Below are 17,417 nucleotides of genomic sequence, written 5' to 3' on the forward strand. Positions count from 1 at the left end.
CAAGAATCCCAATTTCCCTCGAGAGAACCATCCCCTAAGCCAGGCTTGACTTCCAAGGTGCTGCCTTCCCTCCTTGGATGGTTCCCTTTATTGGGAGAGTGGAAGAGAAATCCCCCTGTGCCCCCAACTCTTTGGCTCCCTTGCCCACCTGCTCCCAGTCTCTCGGCATCATTTCCAGGGACTTTTTCATTCCTCCCAGCATGAAAGAGGAAAAAGGGATAAGAATCTGTGGGCTTCATTATTTCTGTAAGCCCCTCAGTCACGTCTTTGATAGTTGCTCCTGGGAAACAACCAACCACCTTAGTTTGATTGTCCGTCTTAGAAACGGCTGTTTCAGTTTTCCTAAACAATGAATCAACACAAGACTTTCTTTTTTGCTTAAGGAGATCCGGTCTAATTTTTCCCCCCATTGGATGCCAAAATGGGGCAGGACCCTCCAGTTGTGAAGGAGAGAAATGGCTGGGTGAATGTAGGGGAGTCTCGGGTGCCCCCTAATGGCTCCCCACAAACGCTCAGGGAGGACCGTGCCTGCTGCCATTCTGCTCCTCCAAAGGGGGCTTGAGGGGAAGCAGAGCAAGGGGGCCTCTGAGCAGAAAGGGGGGTCCTGCCCCTTCGCCTCCCTGGATCTGCCCACCCTCCTCCTGAACCAGTTCTGGCTTCGGACCCAAAGTAGCCTGGATGGTGGATCCAGAGGCAGCGGAGGGAGGAGCCTCCTGCGGGGGCAGCAAAAAGGAAGAGGAGGAAGAGGAAGGGAGGATTCCAGGGTTTTCTTACATCTGAAGTTTATTCTTTTATAGCAAAGCGAAGGGAAGGGAAGTGAGTGGGAGGAAGAACAATGTAGATGAAGCTGCTGTGGGTTCAAAGCCAGGAGAGTTGAGGGGTCTGGAGTGACAGGTCCACCTAGCATCCCTGGGGACAGTCTAGATGGTCTCCACCCCTCCCTCACAAGAAAGAGCGGCCCTGAAAGGAAGCTGGGGTGTATATGTGTGTCTCAGCAGGAGAAGGTCCAGGCTGCCATTCTCCTCCTCCCCCCAAAATGCCACCTTCAGCCTCCATTTCTCACAGATTGCAAACAGGACAAAGAGTCTTCAGCTGTTGAATAAAAAATATGCTTTTGCATCGGAGAGCAGGATTAATTCATGAGTGCTGTAGAAAAAGAGATGGGGAAGAAAATCAGAATATAAAGAGACACTTTTACTGTAAATAATAAATTCTTCTTCCCTTTCATCCCCCACCCCCAAGGCAGACCCACACTGCAGGGGGGTGGTTGACAGGCAGGGACACATAGAGAGAGAATCCGCCCATTTCAGGGAGGAAAAGGCTGGGATGCTTCATATGAAGAAAGAAGACGGGGCTACGATGGGGGTGGCAGCAAAGGGGGGAGCCTGGGCTCACTTGGCCAGAAATCGGACCGGAGGGTGGGGTGCAGTTCAGGGAGAAGTTTTGGAGGGAGTTCATTAAGTTGATAGGGTCATCTCAAGGGCTTAGCTCCACCTTCCATCCAAGTACGAACGGAGGTAGAGAACGAGCTAACGCAATGATAGAACAATACCTGAGATGCTATGATAATTATCAGCAATTTACCTGGGCAGATCTCCTGCCATTTGCTGATTTTTTTAACTTTTCAAAGCATCGGCCGAAGAGTTTGCAGAAAAAAATGCTTTGAAAAGCCTAGCCTCTGAAGATCAGGCAACTCAGCTGGGATCGTCAGAGGCTTTTCAAAGTATTTTTTTTACCACCTCTTCAGCCAAAGAGGTTGTAAGAAAATGCTTTGAAAACCCTCTGACTATCCCAGCTGAGCCACGCAATCATCAGAGGCTTTTTTTAAAAAAAATCTCTAACGATCCCAGCTGAGTTGCCTGATCGGCAGAGGCTTTTTTTTTTCTTTTAAAAACATTTTTTCTAGAACATACAAGGCTCTGATGATCAGACAACTCAGCTGGGATCGTCAGAGGCTTTTAAAAGCATTTTTCTACAATCTCTTTGGCTGAAGAGGTTGTAGAAAAAATGCTTTTAAAAGCCTCTGACGATCCCAGCTGAGCCGCGGGATTATCAGAGGTTTTCTTTTTACTTTTAAAAGCATTTTTTCAGCCAAAGAGGTTGTGGAAAAAATGCTTTTAAAAATTAAAAAAAAGCCTCTGATGATTGCGTCACTCAGCTGGGCATTGGGGGGGGGGCGCTGGGAGTTTTGCTACCGGTTCTCCGAACCACCCGCCACCATCGCTACCGGATTGGGCGATCCGGATCGAACCGGGAGCATTTCATCCCTGGTGTCACCCCTTTTAAAATAGCCGCAGGGTGGAATTTTCCTCATGCCTGGATACCCTCAGGAACCCCCCTCCACAGTGAGCCTAACAGAATGGGTGGGTTGCTTACAAAATGCGTGGGGGAATTTAAACCTGGGGTGCTCCCTCCTTCCTTCCCTTCAATTCAAGGAGCCTGGATAGCTCTGCAGACTAAGCACTGTAATTTAACACCAGCTGTCTGCAATTAAAGTAAGTTCGAATCTTGCCAGGCTCAAGGTTGACTCAGCCGTCCATCCTTTCTAAGGTAGGTAAATTGAGGACCCAGTTTGTGGGGTCAATAAGCTGACTTTATATAAAATATACAAAAGTATGAAGGCTATTTTTTAACTCACTGTAAGCTGCCCTGAGTCTCCGGAGAAGGGCGGCATATAAATCAATTTTTTTAAAAAAAAAACCTTTGGCAATTTCCCAAAACTTGGAAAAATTCTGGGCAAGATTTTAGCATTTCTGTGTGCTTTTGTTTTTGATTGCAATACTTTTTCAGGTCTCTGTAAGGAAAAGCTGCCAAAAATTCAAAAAACTGCTCTATCCACAGCAAGGAGATATTGTCCAGGCTTGTTTTTTTTAAAAAAGGAACAATTAAGGAATTTTTAAAGGCCACCTAAAACTCTTAAGAGAGGTTGAGATGAGGGGGAAGAGGAGAAACTCACCTGCAGGAGGTTGGATGGGAATTGCTGGAAGGAGAAAAAGACTCAATCAGAAACCTTCATGGGCTGGAGGACTCAGCGGGACCCCCTCCCCATCGATAGCCCATAATAGGTTGCATTATCTCCACTTATAGCCCCTCCAAGAACAGAAGTTCCCATAAATATTCCCCAAGGGGCCCCTCTTGGCCACCTGCTAAGCTTGAGGAGAGGCCTCCCCTAGAGGGTCCCCTCCCCACAACCTCCCCTCCAGCCCCCCAGACTCACCTTTCTTGCTCTTCAGGTAGGAGAAGAGCCCCGCAGCCAGGAAGGCCACTCCTATCACGGCCCCCATGATCCCCGTCCAGAGTTTGCTCCTGGCAGAGCTGGAGGAACGGGGCTCTGGGGAAGGAGAAGGAGCCTCACCTGAGCAGGAGGATCAGGCCCACCTTCCCCCAGGAGGCTCCATTCCAGCTCTCCCCATGGGGTGGGTTTCTCCCCCTTCTCAGGGCAGGAAGGGAGGGAGGGGAGGGAGGGGCTTACCCCACTGGATGGTGATGGGGGCCTCCAGGCTGGCATGCCCCACCTTGCAAGTGTAGACGTCCCCCCGTTGGGGCTGGGTCTCCAACATCACCTGGAGCTGGTAGGTCCAGTCTCCGTTCTGGAGCTCCTCCCCAAAGGCCACGCCCTCCTCCTCCAGCCGCCCGTTCTTCAGCCACTGGACCTCGATCTCCACGGGGTAAAAGCCAGTCGCGGTGCAGAGGAGGATGGTGTTGGGGGAAGAGGGCTCCATCTTGGTGGGGGAGATGGAGACGGTGGGCTTGGCTGGAGGGAAGGAGGAGAAGGAGGCACATGAGAGACACAACAGGAAAGAAACAACGCAGAAGACAGGAAGGACAGATGCAGCATGAGTCAGCCCCTCCCCCCACAGCCTCCAGGACCCTCGAGGGGGCAGCCTCAGCATCTCCTGGGTCCCCAGAGGTGGAGATGAAACCTTATAACATCAGCAGACGGAGGAGACCTCCAGCCCTGGTGACGGATGGCCTCACCCAGCGGCTTCATGCGGACGTTATAGAGGAGAGGAGAGAGGACGGAGCCAAATGCCTCTGGGCAGCCCTGAAGGTGATCAACCAAGCTTGACAAGAGAAAGAAAGAAAGAAAAAGAGAAAGAGAAAGAGAAAGAGAGCAAGAGGGGAGGGGAGGGGAGAGGAGAGGAGAGGAGAGGAGAGGAGAGGAGAGGAGAGGAGAGGAGATCTTTGTCTGAATTTTCTTTGGTGTTTCAATCACTTTTCAAAAAATTTTATTTGGAGAGAGAAAATTTCTCCTTCCACTTTCCCTTTTCTCCCATTAGGATCCACAAGATACACAAAAAATCAGCAGAAGATTTCAGGGGGAAAAGTGCAAAATGTGATGTGGCTACAAAACCCCCCAATTTTAGGCAGCCTCAACAGAAAGAGGCATTTTGAAGGAAAGGGCAAAGGAGGCCAATGGGGGGGGCAGCCCTTTGCTCCCCATAACTGCCAGAATCCCCTGAAGGAAAAGTTTCTCCCCCATTGAAGATGAGAGACCCTGAATCCCCCCTTCAGAGCAGGAAGGACAGAAGAGGTTTTGGGGGATCTCATGATCTCTCTCAAGGATCCTTCCTGGGGGGGGGGCTTTGGGGGGATTCAGAGGGAGACCCACCTCAGACCAGGCTCTGCCTGCACCCAGCCGGCCTCCTTCCCAGCCGCAGGGACCGGCCATTCCTGGGGAAGGAGGTGGGGAGGGGTCCCTCTGACTCCCAGAGGGAAGCTTCTGCCCTGGATGAGGGGGGCAGGGAGTGGGGAAGGGATCCAGAGGGGATCTGGGATCTTGATCTCCTCCTTCAGCAAATGCTCCAACTGGCACAACTCTTGGATGGATTAATGGGGGGGGGGGTTAGTCTGGATGAGCCCCCCAAGAGAGTTGACAATAGATCCATTCCAGCCCAGAGTCCTTTGCTAACCATTTTTTTTTTCTCTTGAGGGATTTTCTTATTAACAGTAAATTCTATAATGCTTAAGAAGAACCCATTTTTAAATGGTTATTTGTAATTCCAACCTGGGATCTGGTCAGGTTTCCACGCAGACAAATAGCAGCATTTCAGGTGTGAGTTTTTTTTATTTTCCAGGAAAATCCCATTTGCCTCTTGGGACATTAAAGGCCTTTGTGGAATTGCTAAAAGAAGGCAGAGGCTTTACAAACTGAAAATGGCTTTTTTTTTTCTCAACAGGAAATGCAAATTTTGGATGAGAAAAAGTCTTTTAGCAAGAAAATGGAAGGATCAGATTTTAAAGCTGCAATTTGGTATTTTTCCATGTTTATTTTTATAGCCCATCCCAAACCTCCTTATTTACAAGACTGCCGTGTGAAGATTTTGGGGTTCCTATTTGGCCAGATGGGAGTTGCTGGAGATTTTAATTGGATCGGAAAAAGGTATTTTTTTCCCCTTTTAAATACCTCCCAAGGGACACAACTTTCTCCCTCTGCCCATCCAAGAATCCAATTTAATAGACAAATAGAGACCTCTTGATTTAAAACAGCAGGAGGACAAAGTACATTTTACCTGCCCCACATCATGTCATTCAAGATTTCTTTTTGATATCAAGCTTGATGCCTAATGTAGTAAAATAATGTAGTAAAATAGGAGACAGATATAAATCAGAGTTTCTTGTAAAAATCAAATCCAGAAAGCACCCACAGGCAGACTGATTCAGCTGGATTCATTAAGTTCTTTATATACATATATATAATTGTGGGGAGAGTTCAGGGAAGGTTGAGAGCCTCTCTTGGTGGCCGGAGAAAAGCTTTGGCCTCTCGGGGGAAGGAGACGCCCGGATCTCTCCGGAGAGAAAAGTCAGCTCAGAAGTCAAAGAAAAAGGAAGAGAAAATTCCCCCAAAGAGACTCAAGAAACATCCGATGATTTCAGGTCTCCTCAACTGGAGCCTGACCAACAATTGGCTCTAAATACATGGAATATTTATTCAAAGAACTGGAGAATTATTGGCTTCTTGTCTGAAGTATTTTCATGGAAGTAAAAATAATACTTTTGATGAAGAAGAAATTATATGAATCACAATGAAATTCAGGATCACCATTTTGGATTTATAATAAAAATTCATTCTATTTATGTGGATGAAGCTTCTGAGCAGCTAAAGCAACAAAACATCCAGAGATTTTGGTCCTGTCCCTGAACCAGGTAGGGAGGAAGGGAGGAGGGAAAGGAGAAAAAGAGGAGGGGAGGATGGTCTTTGGAGTCTTTGGGCAGCTGATGAAGCTCCTTTCCCTGAAGGTAAAATCCCCCCAGAGACCCTCAAAAGGAGGGAGGAGGTTTACCATATGATAAGAAAGTGGATAAGACTTTTAAAAGTCACATATTAAGGAATGCTTTATTGCGTGTCTGGAAAAAGTATAAGTATAAATTAAACGAATAGTTACCAATGTGGGCAATACCCAGACACGTGATAGACAATATAAGTGTAGAACAAAAACAAGATGTGATTACATACAAAGAGCTTCTTAACAAGGAAAGAGGTATACTACAACTAAAATCTTTGAATCAACTAAGAGAAGAAAGGATAATTCAAACATGGTTTCAATATGTACAGTTGCAAGCTAGATGGAAAGAAGATCACAAAATTGGTATTTTGCAAAATGAGGAGAACTTGGTAAAACAGATTAGAGATCAAAGTCAAATGCATATAAAAAGGTTGCATAATGCATTGGTAGAAATAGATTCAGAAACGGAGTTAGTTAAGGACTGTATGATAAAATGGGCACAAAACATTGAAGAACCAATAATGATGGAAACGTGGGAAAAAATATGGGTTAGAAATGTGAAGTTTAAGCAAGCCCAAAACTTAAGAGAGATTTTTTATAAAATGTTTTATAGGTGGCATCTGGATCCTAAAAAGTTAGCCTGTATGTATCCAAGTGAGCAACCCAAGTGTTGGAGATGTGAATGTGATGATGCCACGTATTATCATATATGGTGGACATGTAAAAAAATTAAGGCATTTTGGATAAAAATATGGTGGATTATTCAAAATATTCTCAAAAAGAAGATAAAATTTACTCCACAGTTCTTTTTGTTAGGCATAATTAGAGATTGTACGGTTATAGAGACTAAGTTGATTTTAAATTTAATAAGAGCAGCCAGATTCTTGTTGGTGCAGTATTGGAAGAAGGAAGACTTGCCTACCATTGAAGAATGGACACTAAAAGTAGTGAATTTAGCAGAGATGGCAAAAATTTCAGCGTATTTGAAGGACCATTCAAATGAAAGATATATATCGGAATGGAGAAGATAGATTGACTATATTCAAAACAAATATCGGGCTAAAAAGCTTCAAATAGCTTATGAATGAAACCAACTTTTTCTTTTTGAATTATGTTTTGTTAGTTGAAAGGGGAGTTAAAGAGCAAGAGGGAATTAAGAGCCTACAGAAAGTTAGCATATTTTAGTTTATGTTTGTTAAATGTTACACCCTGTATTTGCTCTGGGAAGTCTGAGGTGGGGGGAGGGGGGTTGGAGGGAGAGGGGGGATGGGGGATGGGTGGTGGGGAGGAGGGAAGGGGGGGAGGAGGGACAGGGAAAAATGTTGTAATGTTTGATAAAACTTTTTAATAAAAAAAAAAAAGGAGGGAGGAGGGTGGGAGGCCCTGAGAGGCCCACAAAAGAGACACACTCACAACACCAACACAATTGGCACTTGGGGCACTTGCGGAGGTTATCAAAAATCGCTAGATAAATGAATAAAAGTGAAGGTGAAATCTCCATATTAAATATTATTGGAATGAGAATTATTTCAAGTACTGTGCCAGATGATAAGAATGTTGGGCTGTTTGTAGGGGAAAAATACACTTTAAATATCATCCAGAAACAAATTAAATAGCTGAATATTATTAGCTCCATGAAAATATCCTCTTTGGTAGTAAAAACATTTCCAAATGCATCTTATGTGGCAGCTGAAAATCCTCCCAGGTTTCGCAGGGAAGAATTTAGGAGTGAAAATGAGTTTTGCCTCCAGACTGAATAAGTGGAGAGCAAAATCTCTGCAGGTTCCACTAAAACATTCAATAATTTCCGGAAGGAGCAAATGCTCCAAGAGGCTTTTCTCTCTTAGGATCTGGAGGTTTTCCTCTTATGGAAGAAAGATCTCATTGGATTCTATGTTGAGTCGTTATTTTTGGAGAATCTCTGCAGTTACAATGGGAACATTCAACTTAACCAGTTCTTAAGTGATGATGCTTTCAAGACTTCTCTGATTCGAATAAAAGGAATATAATTTCCCTGGAATGGCCGAATGGCAACAAGGGCAGCTAAAATCCTTGATTGGCCTCTGAAACCCCATCAGTGGATAGAAATATAGAAGATTTTTATTAGACAAAGAAATAAAATGAGAAAAAGAAATGTAGGCAACTTTGAAGGAACCTGGGAGGGAGAAGGAAAGAATCGGAGGCTTCAGGGCTGAATGGAGGCCCCATTTCTTTCTTGTGACCCCAAATTCAGTTTTAAGGTTTGTGGGTGTTTTTGGATTCTCCCCCCAAATCAGGAAGGAAGACGGAAGCGATCAGGGTTCCTATCATTGGGGTTTTTACATCTCGGTTTAAGCATTGAATCATGATTACAAATTCTAGCCTGCTTCCATTACTCATCTGTTTCTTTATTGGATTGAAAAGCTGCTGGACTGGAAATGACTCTGACTGAATAAAGATGAAAGAAAAGCAGAAGATCCATAGAAAGGGGTCGACAGGGGAAAAAGTGTCCACTAATTCTTTTTTTTTATTTTGGGTAAAAAATAAGGTTTTATCCCAAAGTGCCAAAAAGTGAATCACTGCAGTTGTTAAATGAGTAACAGGGTTGTTAAGTGAATCCAGCTTCCTCATGGACTTTGTTTATGGGAAGGTCGCTAAAGGGGATGACGTGACTCCGGGACGCTGTGACCGTCACAAGTACAAGTGTGTTGCCAAGCATCTGGATTTGGATCACGTGGCCCTGGGGAGACTGCAACGGTCGTAAGTGTGAAAAACAGTCACAAGTCATTTTTTTTCACTGCTGTTGTAACTTTCAACGGTCACTAAACGAACTGTTGTTAAGTGGAGGACTGCCAGTATTGAGCAGGAGAGAGAGAGACCTGGCTGGATTCCCCTCCCCCACCCCCACCCAAAAAACCCTTATCTGGATGGATTTTCTTGTGGGGGGGGAATGGATCAAAGGGATCCCAGATTCCAGGCAGGAGGAGAGTTTGGAGCCTGGGAAGAAGATTTTGTCCATCTGAGAGTGCAGAATAAATAAATAAATGAGGAGTAAAACCTCCATCCGGGAGGATCCCAAGGAATGAAAGGAATGAAAGGAAAGGGGGGGTCCCCTCCCAGGGAAGAGCCCCCCTCCCCCAGACTCACCTCTCCGGCCAATCAGGCGCTCCTGGTAGTTGTACACTGTATACAACTGTTGTATAAATTCTATCTGGATTGATTGATTGATTTTATTGTTTAGTTTATTTATTGCTATTATTAGTTCATTATTTATTCTATCATTTAGTTAGTTTATTATTTATTAAATTTATTTTATTATTTAGTTAATTTATTATTATTCTTTCTTTAGTTTATTTTATTAGTTATTTATTTTATTATTTATTTATTTATTTATTTATTTAGCTTTTCATTTATTGATTCTTCATTTATTTATTTAATTTTATATATTCGTTTATTTTACTTACTATTTATTTATTGGATTGAAAAGATGCGGGAGTGGAATTGACTCAGAATAAAGAATAGAGAGAACGGAGACCTGGAGAGAAAGGATTTTTTTAATCCCAAAATCCCAAAGACCCCAGAGGGGGAGGGAGCCCCCCCCCCATTGGCCTTCTGGAAAGGGCTCCCAATGGGGCTCTGGGGCTTTGCTGGGGGGGGGGCAGAGAGGGGGAGGCAGCCTGAATCCCCTGAAGCCTTTTGATTAATCTTTTCATTAATTGATTGATTTTTCCACTGAATTGGAGTCATCCTTCCTTTTGAAACCACCACTAAATCTTCATCCGGGAGAGTCTCAATCAAGGGAAGGAAAAGGGGGTCCCCTCCCCCAAACTCCCCCCCCCCCCACGAACTCACCTCTCCGGCCAACCACAGAATTGCTCTGGGCCACCTGGTAGTTGTTCCGGCAGAAGCGATCCACTTCGGCCTTCCGGTGCTGCAGCTCGACCTCATCCCTGTTCCACCTGTCCACATCCACCTGCCCCAACTCCGTGACGGCCACGTATTTCCCGAGGTCACTGTCGAAGCGGAAAAACTCCTGCCGGTCGTAGAGTTGCCTGTACAGGTATCTCACCCGCTGCGTCCCGTTGAGGAAGCGGCACTCGCCCTTCTCCTGGGCCAAGAAATGGGCTGCGAGGGGAAGGAGGACGGGAAGGAAGGCCGTCAGGAGGGACTCCAGGGCACATCGTTCCCAGCCGCTGGGAGAGGAGGGGGGATCCTAGCGGGAGGGGGGAGTTGCGGGAGTCCTTCCGAGAGAGACTGGGGGAAGACGCCCCCTGGAGGAGGGAGCGGGAACTCTCAGTCCCAGAGAGGAAGGGAGGCTTCCTGGGGGGTCTGGAGGGGGGAGGGGAGGAAAGAGGGGGAGGGGTGGGAAAAGGCAGGCAGAAGCTCAACCGGTCCAGCGATCCCATTCAGTCTCTGCAGGGAAGGTGGGATCTCAACGGGCAGGAAGGATGGGGGGGGGGGCTGGAGGGAAAGTAGCTTCCATCCCCCCCTCTCTCTTCCTTTGGGAGGGGATCTGGGGAGGGGCCACAATGAGGACATCTAGACCGACTCTCCTGGGGTCTCCCAGCCCTTCAACCCCCACTTTCCCTCCCTCTCACCCCCCCTTTCTTCTTCCCCCCAATCTTCGGCCCAGCTCCCTCCCTTTGGGGGACTGTGGAGGATCACCCCCCTTTCCTTTCCTCTCCCCCTCCCCAAAAAGACCCCCAAGAGCCTCTCAAAGGGAGGGTCTCCCGCCCCCTTCACAAAAGACCCCCAACATCCTCCAAGCTCACTTCCCCCTCCCCTCCAGGGGGATTATGGGGGTTCTTGGTCTCCTCCCCAAATTCAGGGCCTCCCCAGAAGGGCCGTAAACCACCCTCTTGCCTGACCTTCAGAGCCCCAAATCTGAGATTGAGAAGAAAAACGGAAGTTTCTGAAGAAGGAAAAAGACTTTTGCTCAAATGCCTCTTTTCCCTTCTGGGGATTCAGGGCTGAAAATGCCTCAGTTTCCCTCTTTCACTTTCGCTTTTCCTCCCCTTCCTCTTTCCATGCAGCCCCCTCCCACCCAGACCGTGGGGGTGCGACCCCCACTGCGGTTACAATCGTGGAAGGGGGGAAGGGGTCCCTCTCCGTCCTCCTGGGGGGTGGGGGATGGTGGATGTGGGGAGGAAGGGAGAGGAGACCACGCAGAGATCGAGGTTGTTGGAGGCTCCGGAGACCCATCGGCTTTCTTCCCCTCTCCGGGGTCCTTCCCAGCCCCCTCCTCCCCCGCCCAGCCCCCTCCTTACCGGGGGTCTCCTCCCCCCCTTCGCTCCCGGGGATCCGGGCCAGCGCCCCCAGCAGCAGCATCAGGGGGAGCCCAGCCAAAGCCATGGAGGCTCCCCACAAGCGCCCCAAAGGGGGGAGAAAGACGCTCCCAGCCCCAGAGGAGGAATCGGAGGGTCTGGAGGGGGGGAGGAGTTTTCCTCGGACTTCGGAAGAGGGAGTGTCCAGAAAGAGCAGGAGGACCAATGGGAATCCTCCCTTCTGCAGCGTCATCGGTCTCCGGGCAGAGCCTCCCTTGACTTCGTCCGATGCAGGAGATAGTTCTGCGCAGAGAGAGAAGCGGAGAAAGTGGGGGAGGGGAATCCCTTCAGTCTTGGGGGGCTGCAATCTGGGGGGTCTTTCATGCCAGCTCCGTCTTCCTTTTGCCCCCTCCCCATGATTCTCCTCCACCCTCCCTTTCTCTGGGCGCCTGGACTGGAGGGGTGGACTAGATGCCCTCTGAGTTCCCACAGTGCCCAGAAGGAGCCTAAGCTGGATCTGCCGAGAGTCCAGGAGGGCAAAGTGGATCCAGAGCTCGAGGGGTCCTTCGGGGCTCAGAAGGGGAGGAGGGACCCCCAGCAGCTGCCCTGGATGACAAGGGGGGAGGGGCAGCCCCACAGCCAGCCTGGACTTGGGGGTCACACGCTCCCCCCAATCCGAAGGGAAGCCAGGAAAACCCTCAGCTGACAGGCCACGCAGGATCTGCAGGGATCCCTCCTAATCCAGCCGGATCTTGTGGGATCCCAAGTGAGCGAGGGAGATCCCAAGGGCTGGAGGCCAGCCAAGACCCTCCATCCCCCCTTCTCTTCCGGCCCAAGCCCAGAATTCAGGGAGTCCCCCCCCCCCGTCTGAGCAGCAGCTCTTCCTCCGCCCCCCCCCCCCCAATTCTCAGCCAAAGGGCCCTCAAGGCACTTTTTCCTCCCTGGAAATTTTGAGGGCGTTTTGTCCTCCAACTTTTGTAGGTGTGTTCATACAAAATGTCTTTTGAAGAGAAATATCGTTTTCACATAAATGCAGCTTTTCCCTCCTTTCCAAATCTCTGCCGTGATTTGAAATAAACCTTTAAGCTCCATAAATCTCAGAAACATTTTATATTATGAAGGAGCAGATTCTCCTTTCCTCCCTTTTGTTCTTTGCCAGGGAACTCAACTCACTCATTTTGCCTGCAGGGATCGTGTGAGAAAAGGGGATTTTAGGGGGAAAGGAATCAGTCCTGGGACTCCCAAGTCCTAAGAATCCAGATTCTGAGATGAATTTAGTTCTTCTGGAGGGGAGTTGGAGGAAACATTTTCCCAAAAGACGGAGAAGAAAATCCATATCCACGGATATGATGTGTCAGAGGATCTGAGTGAATTTTTTTCCTTGTAAAAGATTTCAGGAAGGATGGAGGGACAGTATATTAAACCGAAGAATAAATTTATAATTTATAGAACAACCTGGAATTTTAATAGAAATCCTGGGGACTTCAGGGATCAGGAATTACAGCCTTTTAACCATCACAGTCAGGAAATCTCCCCCCCCCCAAACTATCCCAAAAGGAGACCTTCTGTTTCTTCTTCTCCTCTTTCACTTCATCCATAGAAAACATTTTTTCTAGTCTTTGTGGGAGATTCGGGTTCTGCTCAGTTACGCAAAGGCGGCTTAGAGAGATCCTGAATTCCGGATCCTGTTTCAAGAGCTTTGGGGGTCCAGAGGTGGCCTGGGTCCTTTCCAGGGATGGGGGGCTGGAGGGGTCAAACTCCCCCCTGGCCCAGCACCAGCCTCAGCAGCCCAGAGCCAGGTCCCCCCCAGCATCTGCCCCACAGTTGTGTATCTGACACAGCCACTCACACACAGTCAGCCCCAGATCCAGGCAGCCTCTGTGGGGCCTCCACCCCTCACCTGACCCAGGCAGAACCTCTGGGCCCCTTTCATGCTTCCAACCCCCAAATATTGTGCTCTTCTCTTGAGTTCCCTCTGCCACACACACACACACACATACACACACACACACACAGAGCAGCCCTTCCTTCTCCATCCCCCAAGAGCTGCAGAGGCGCTTGGGCTTCGCTTCCCCAGCCTGAAGCTTTGGGCTCCTCCGAAGCGGAACTGAGGAACCGGCCAGGATCCAGCAGGCAACAAGCCTCCATTCTCCCTCAGGGCAGCTCAGGGACTCCCCTCCTCCTCCTCCTCCTCCGCCCCATGGCTGAGCCTGCAGGTGGGGCAGCCACAAGGTCCTCTGCCCCATTGGAGGAGGCTGAAGGGGCCCTTCCTGACCCCCGAGGAGACCCTGGAGAGCCCAGGAAAGAAACCGATGGAGGGTTGGAGAAATGTCACTCAAAGGACCCACATTCTCCCCCTTGGGACCCTTTGTGGGGAGACCCTCCCTGCTCTCTGGGGAGGCTCTGACGGAGGAAGGACGGGAGGGAAGAGAGGAAAAGGGGGACCAGCATGGAGGGGGAGGGGCTCAGTGGCAGTTGGGGGGGGAGGACACTGTTCAGAGGACCTGGAGGAGGGGGGTGGGGAGGGGTCTCCCCAGAGAAAGTCTATCCATGGGTGGCTAAACATCGACACAACTTGAAGGCATGAAACCATCATCAAACAAGCTGATTAGAGGAGTTCTCCCGTCCTTTTCTCCCTCCGTTGAAGCAGACTGAAGAAAGTAGTCCTTGATTTACATCGGTTCATTTAGTGACCATTTGATTTGGGGGTTGGGTGGCTTCCAATGGCTCCGTCCTTCTTTTCCCCCTTTTATGTTATCTGAAATGCATGGAAGGTTTTCGTCTTTCTTCTGTTGCGTTTCTAGAGCGGTTCGGTTATTTCTTACCTATCCTGCAATTTCACCTCCTCTTTTTTTAGGTCTGTTTCTTATTTATTTGTTTATTTATTTATTTCATAAAACACAAAGAAAGACAGAAATAGGAAATCAGGGGAAGGAGAAAAAGAGGGGAAAAGAAAGTCTGAGGTTCAAGGGGCAAAAGGGAAAAAAGGCTTTGACTTCCGGCTCTTTTCAGCACAGAAGAAGATTTTTTTAAAAAACAACTTTTTGCTTTTACACCTTAATATGTCAGCAGCCATTTCTAGAAGGACAATTCAATCTAACGGACAAAAGCAAAGTCATTTTAGGTCCGTTTCCTTTGAACACTTTAAATGTGTTCAATTTAACAGCTGGGGAAGGAAAGTCTAGAATGATCCAGAACACCCCTTTGTGGCTGAGGGAGGGAGGGAGGGCTCCCGCCTGAGGGAATCTGCGCTCTGATTGGTTGCTGTGGGTGGAAAGGGGGCGTTTCCCTTTTTTCCCGCCATTTTCTTCTAGGCGCCTTTGAGAAGGAGACAGATAATAATATTGAATAAGATGAAGTAAAAATTTGTATAAATAGTAAATAATAAGGAAGGATCACTACGAAAGAGCTTTAAAAAGAGTTTGTATATATAAATGTTGTATGTTTTGTTTTGTTTTAATGTTTCATAATAAAAATTATTTTTTAAAAAAAGAAAAGAGCACTGAGCTGTGGAGAGCGGGAAACTCCGGAGCCGAAGGAGGCTGAGGAGCGGCAGGGCCGGGATCAGAGTCAGCCGGGGGCAAAAGGGAGGGAGGTGTGTGGTGCCGCTTCCCCCTACAAGCGCAGCGTCCGCCTGCCCGTCTCTCAGCGAGGAAGCTTCCCAGCCGATCGCTTTGAAGTAGCCGAGCCGTTCCCGTGGAAGGGAAGCAGGCGGCCCCGGGGCTCGTGATTGGCAGCCTCCACATGGAGCTTTCGGCCGCCTCTCCCCAGAGCTCTGAGGCATAGCAGCTGCCTGCTCCTCCCTCTCCGCCTCCCACCTGCCCTCAGCCCTGCCCCAAAGTTTGGGAAGCACCGGGGACAGTTTGTGCGCTGCGCTCGGGGCAGGAAAGCTCATGGCGAGCAGGCCAGCTGGCTCCTTCCCCAGAGAAGGGAGGGCGGCATGCAGCGGAAGTGCTCTCAGCCCCAACAGGGAAGCTCCGAATGCGCGGCTTGCTTGGACTCCTCTCTGCTGGGGGCCGCAGGCTGCACGGGAAAGGGTAGGAGCGACCCGCCGGCTCAGGCACATGGAGGAGCATTTGCTGGCTGGGCAGAGGCTGCCCCACCCACTGCTCCTTCCCCGGAGTTGCCTTGAGCTCCGGACAGCATCCAGCATGGCCATTCACGCCGGCAAAGGTTAGTGCAACCCTCTCCTGCCACTTCCAAGGGAGCATGACTGCTTTCCAGCCGGCGTGCCTCTTACCGCGCTCTCCTCCGGTCTTCCTGGAGGCAGCTCGCTTCTCTCCTGGCTGAGAGGGGTGAGGGGGCACGCAGGAACCCAGAAGAAGAAAAGGAGCAGAGCTGCCAGCTAGACTGGGGCTTCCCTTCCTCTCTGCGGCAGCCCATGTGGATCCCAGGCAGTGCAGCTTCGGGGCCTTTCCTCGCAGTGTCGATGACAAAGTAGGCAGGCAGGCGAGCGACTGGGGCAGTGATCCTGGCTGGCAAGGGGGTGGATGTCCTGGGGCACGCATGTGCACCGGCTAGCTAGTCTTCTGTTTACTGGCACGCATACGTGTGCGACAATCAGGACGATGCACATGCGTGTGCCAGAAACCCAGAAGAGGAAAGGGCGACGCCTTGCATGCCAGGTGAAATGGCTCTGCGTGCCACCAGTTCTGACTTCGGACCCAAAGTAGCCTGGATGGTGGATCCAGAGGCAGCGGAGGGAGGAGCCTCCTGTGGGGGCAGCAAAAAGGAAGAGGAGGAAGAGGAAGGGAGGATTCCAGGGTTTTCTTACATCTGAAGTTTATTCTTTTATAGCAAAGCGAAGGGAAGGGAAGTGAGTGGGAGGAAGAATAATGTGGATGAAGCTGCTGTGGGTTCAAAGCCAGGAGAGATGAGGGGTCTGGAGTGACAGGTCCCCCTAGCATCCCTGGGGACAGTCTAGATGGTCTCCACCCCTCCCTCACAAGAAAGAGCGGCCCCGAAAGGAAGCTGGGGTGTATGTGTGTCTCAGCAGGAGAAGGTCCAGGCTGCCTTTCTCCTCCTCCCCCCAAACTGCCACCTTCAGCCTCCATTTTTCATAGGTTGCAAACAGGACAAAGAGTCATCAGCTGTTAAATAAAAAATATCCTTTTGCATCAGAGAGCAGGATTAATTCATGAGTGCTGTAGAAAAAGAGATGGGGAAGAAAATCAGAATATAAAGAGACACCTTTCCTGTAACTAATATATTCTTCTTCCCTTTCATCCCCCACCCCCAAGGCAGGCCCACACTGCAGGGGGGTGGTTGATATAGGCAGGGACACATAGAGAGAGAATCCGCCCATTTCAGGGAGGAAAAGGCTGGGATGCTTCATAGGAAGAAAGAAGACGGGGCTACGATGGGGGTGGCAGCAAAGGGGGGAGCCTGGGCTCACTTGGCCAGAAATTGTGGGAATTCTCACAAGGAGAAGGGGGGTCAGGAAGAAGAGCCTGTCCAGGTTCCAACTGATGAACCCAAAGGAGTCTGCATGGGGTGCCAAGAAGGATCCTCTCGGATTGGAGGGAGGTTTTTCCAGTTCACGGCAAAGTTTTGGAAGGAGTTTTCCATAAGATGATGGACCCTATCTCAAGGGCTTAGCTCCACCTCCCACCCGAGGACGAACGGAGCTGCAGAGCGAGCGAATGCAATGACAGAACAATACCTGAGATGCTATGATAATTATCAGCAATTTAGCTGGGCAGATCTCCTGCCATTTGCTGAAGTGGCCTACAATACTGCAGTGCATAGTAGGGGTGAAATGTAAAATTTGTTACTACTAGTTCTGTGGGCGTGGCTTGGTGGGGGTGTGTGACTGGGTGGGTGTGGCCAACTTTTTTTTTTTTAACTTTTGAAAGCATTTTTTAACCACCTCTTCAGCCAAAGAGGTTATACAAAAATTCTTTGAAAATGTAAAATTTGTTACTACCGGTTCCGTGGGCGTGGCTTG

The 17,417-nt window shown here is 49.0% G+C and overlaps 1 protein-coding gene across 1 annotated transcript; it reads right to left on the minus strand.

Annotated features, from left to right (window-relative positions):
• Positions 1-393: 393 nt before the first annotated feature.
• Positions 394-15,365, minus strand: LOC148116145 (H-2 class II histocompatibility antigen, E-S beta chain-like). Its single transcript, XM_087885405.1, has 4 exons — positions 15,090-15,365; positions 10,059-10,419; positions 3,473-3,754; positions 394-557 (listed from the first exon to the last, which is right to left on the minus strand). The coding sequence occupies exons 1-4, from the start codon at positions 15,363-15,365 to the stop codon at positions 394-396; spliced, it is 1,083 nt and encodes a 360-aa protein (XP_087741531.1).
• Positions 15,366-17,417: the final 2,052 nt, after the last annotated feature.

Source organism: Pantherophis guttatus, chromosome 2, assembly GCF_059756535.1.
Source record: "Pantherophis guttatus breed Tessera chromosome 2, ASM5975653v1, whole genome shotgun sequence".
Lineage (NCBI taxonomy): Eukaryota > Metazoa > Chordata > Lepidosauria > Squamata > Colubridae > Pantherophis > Pantherophis guttatus.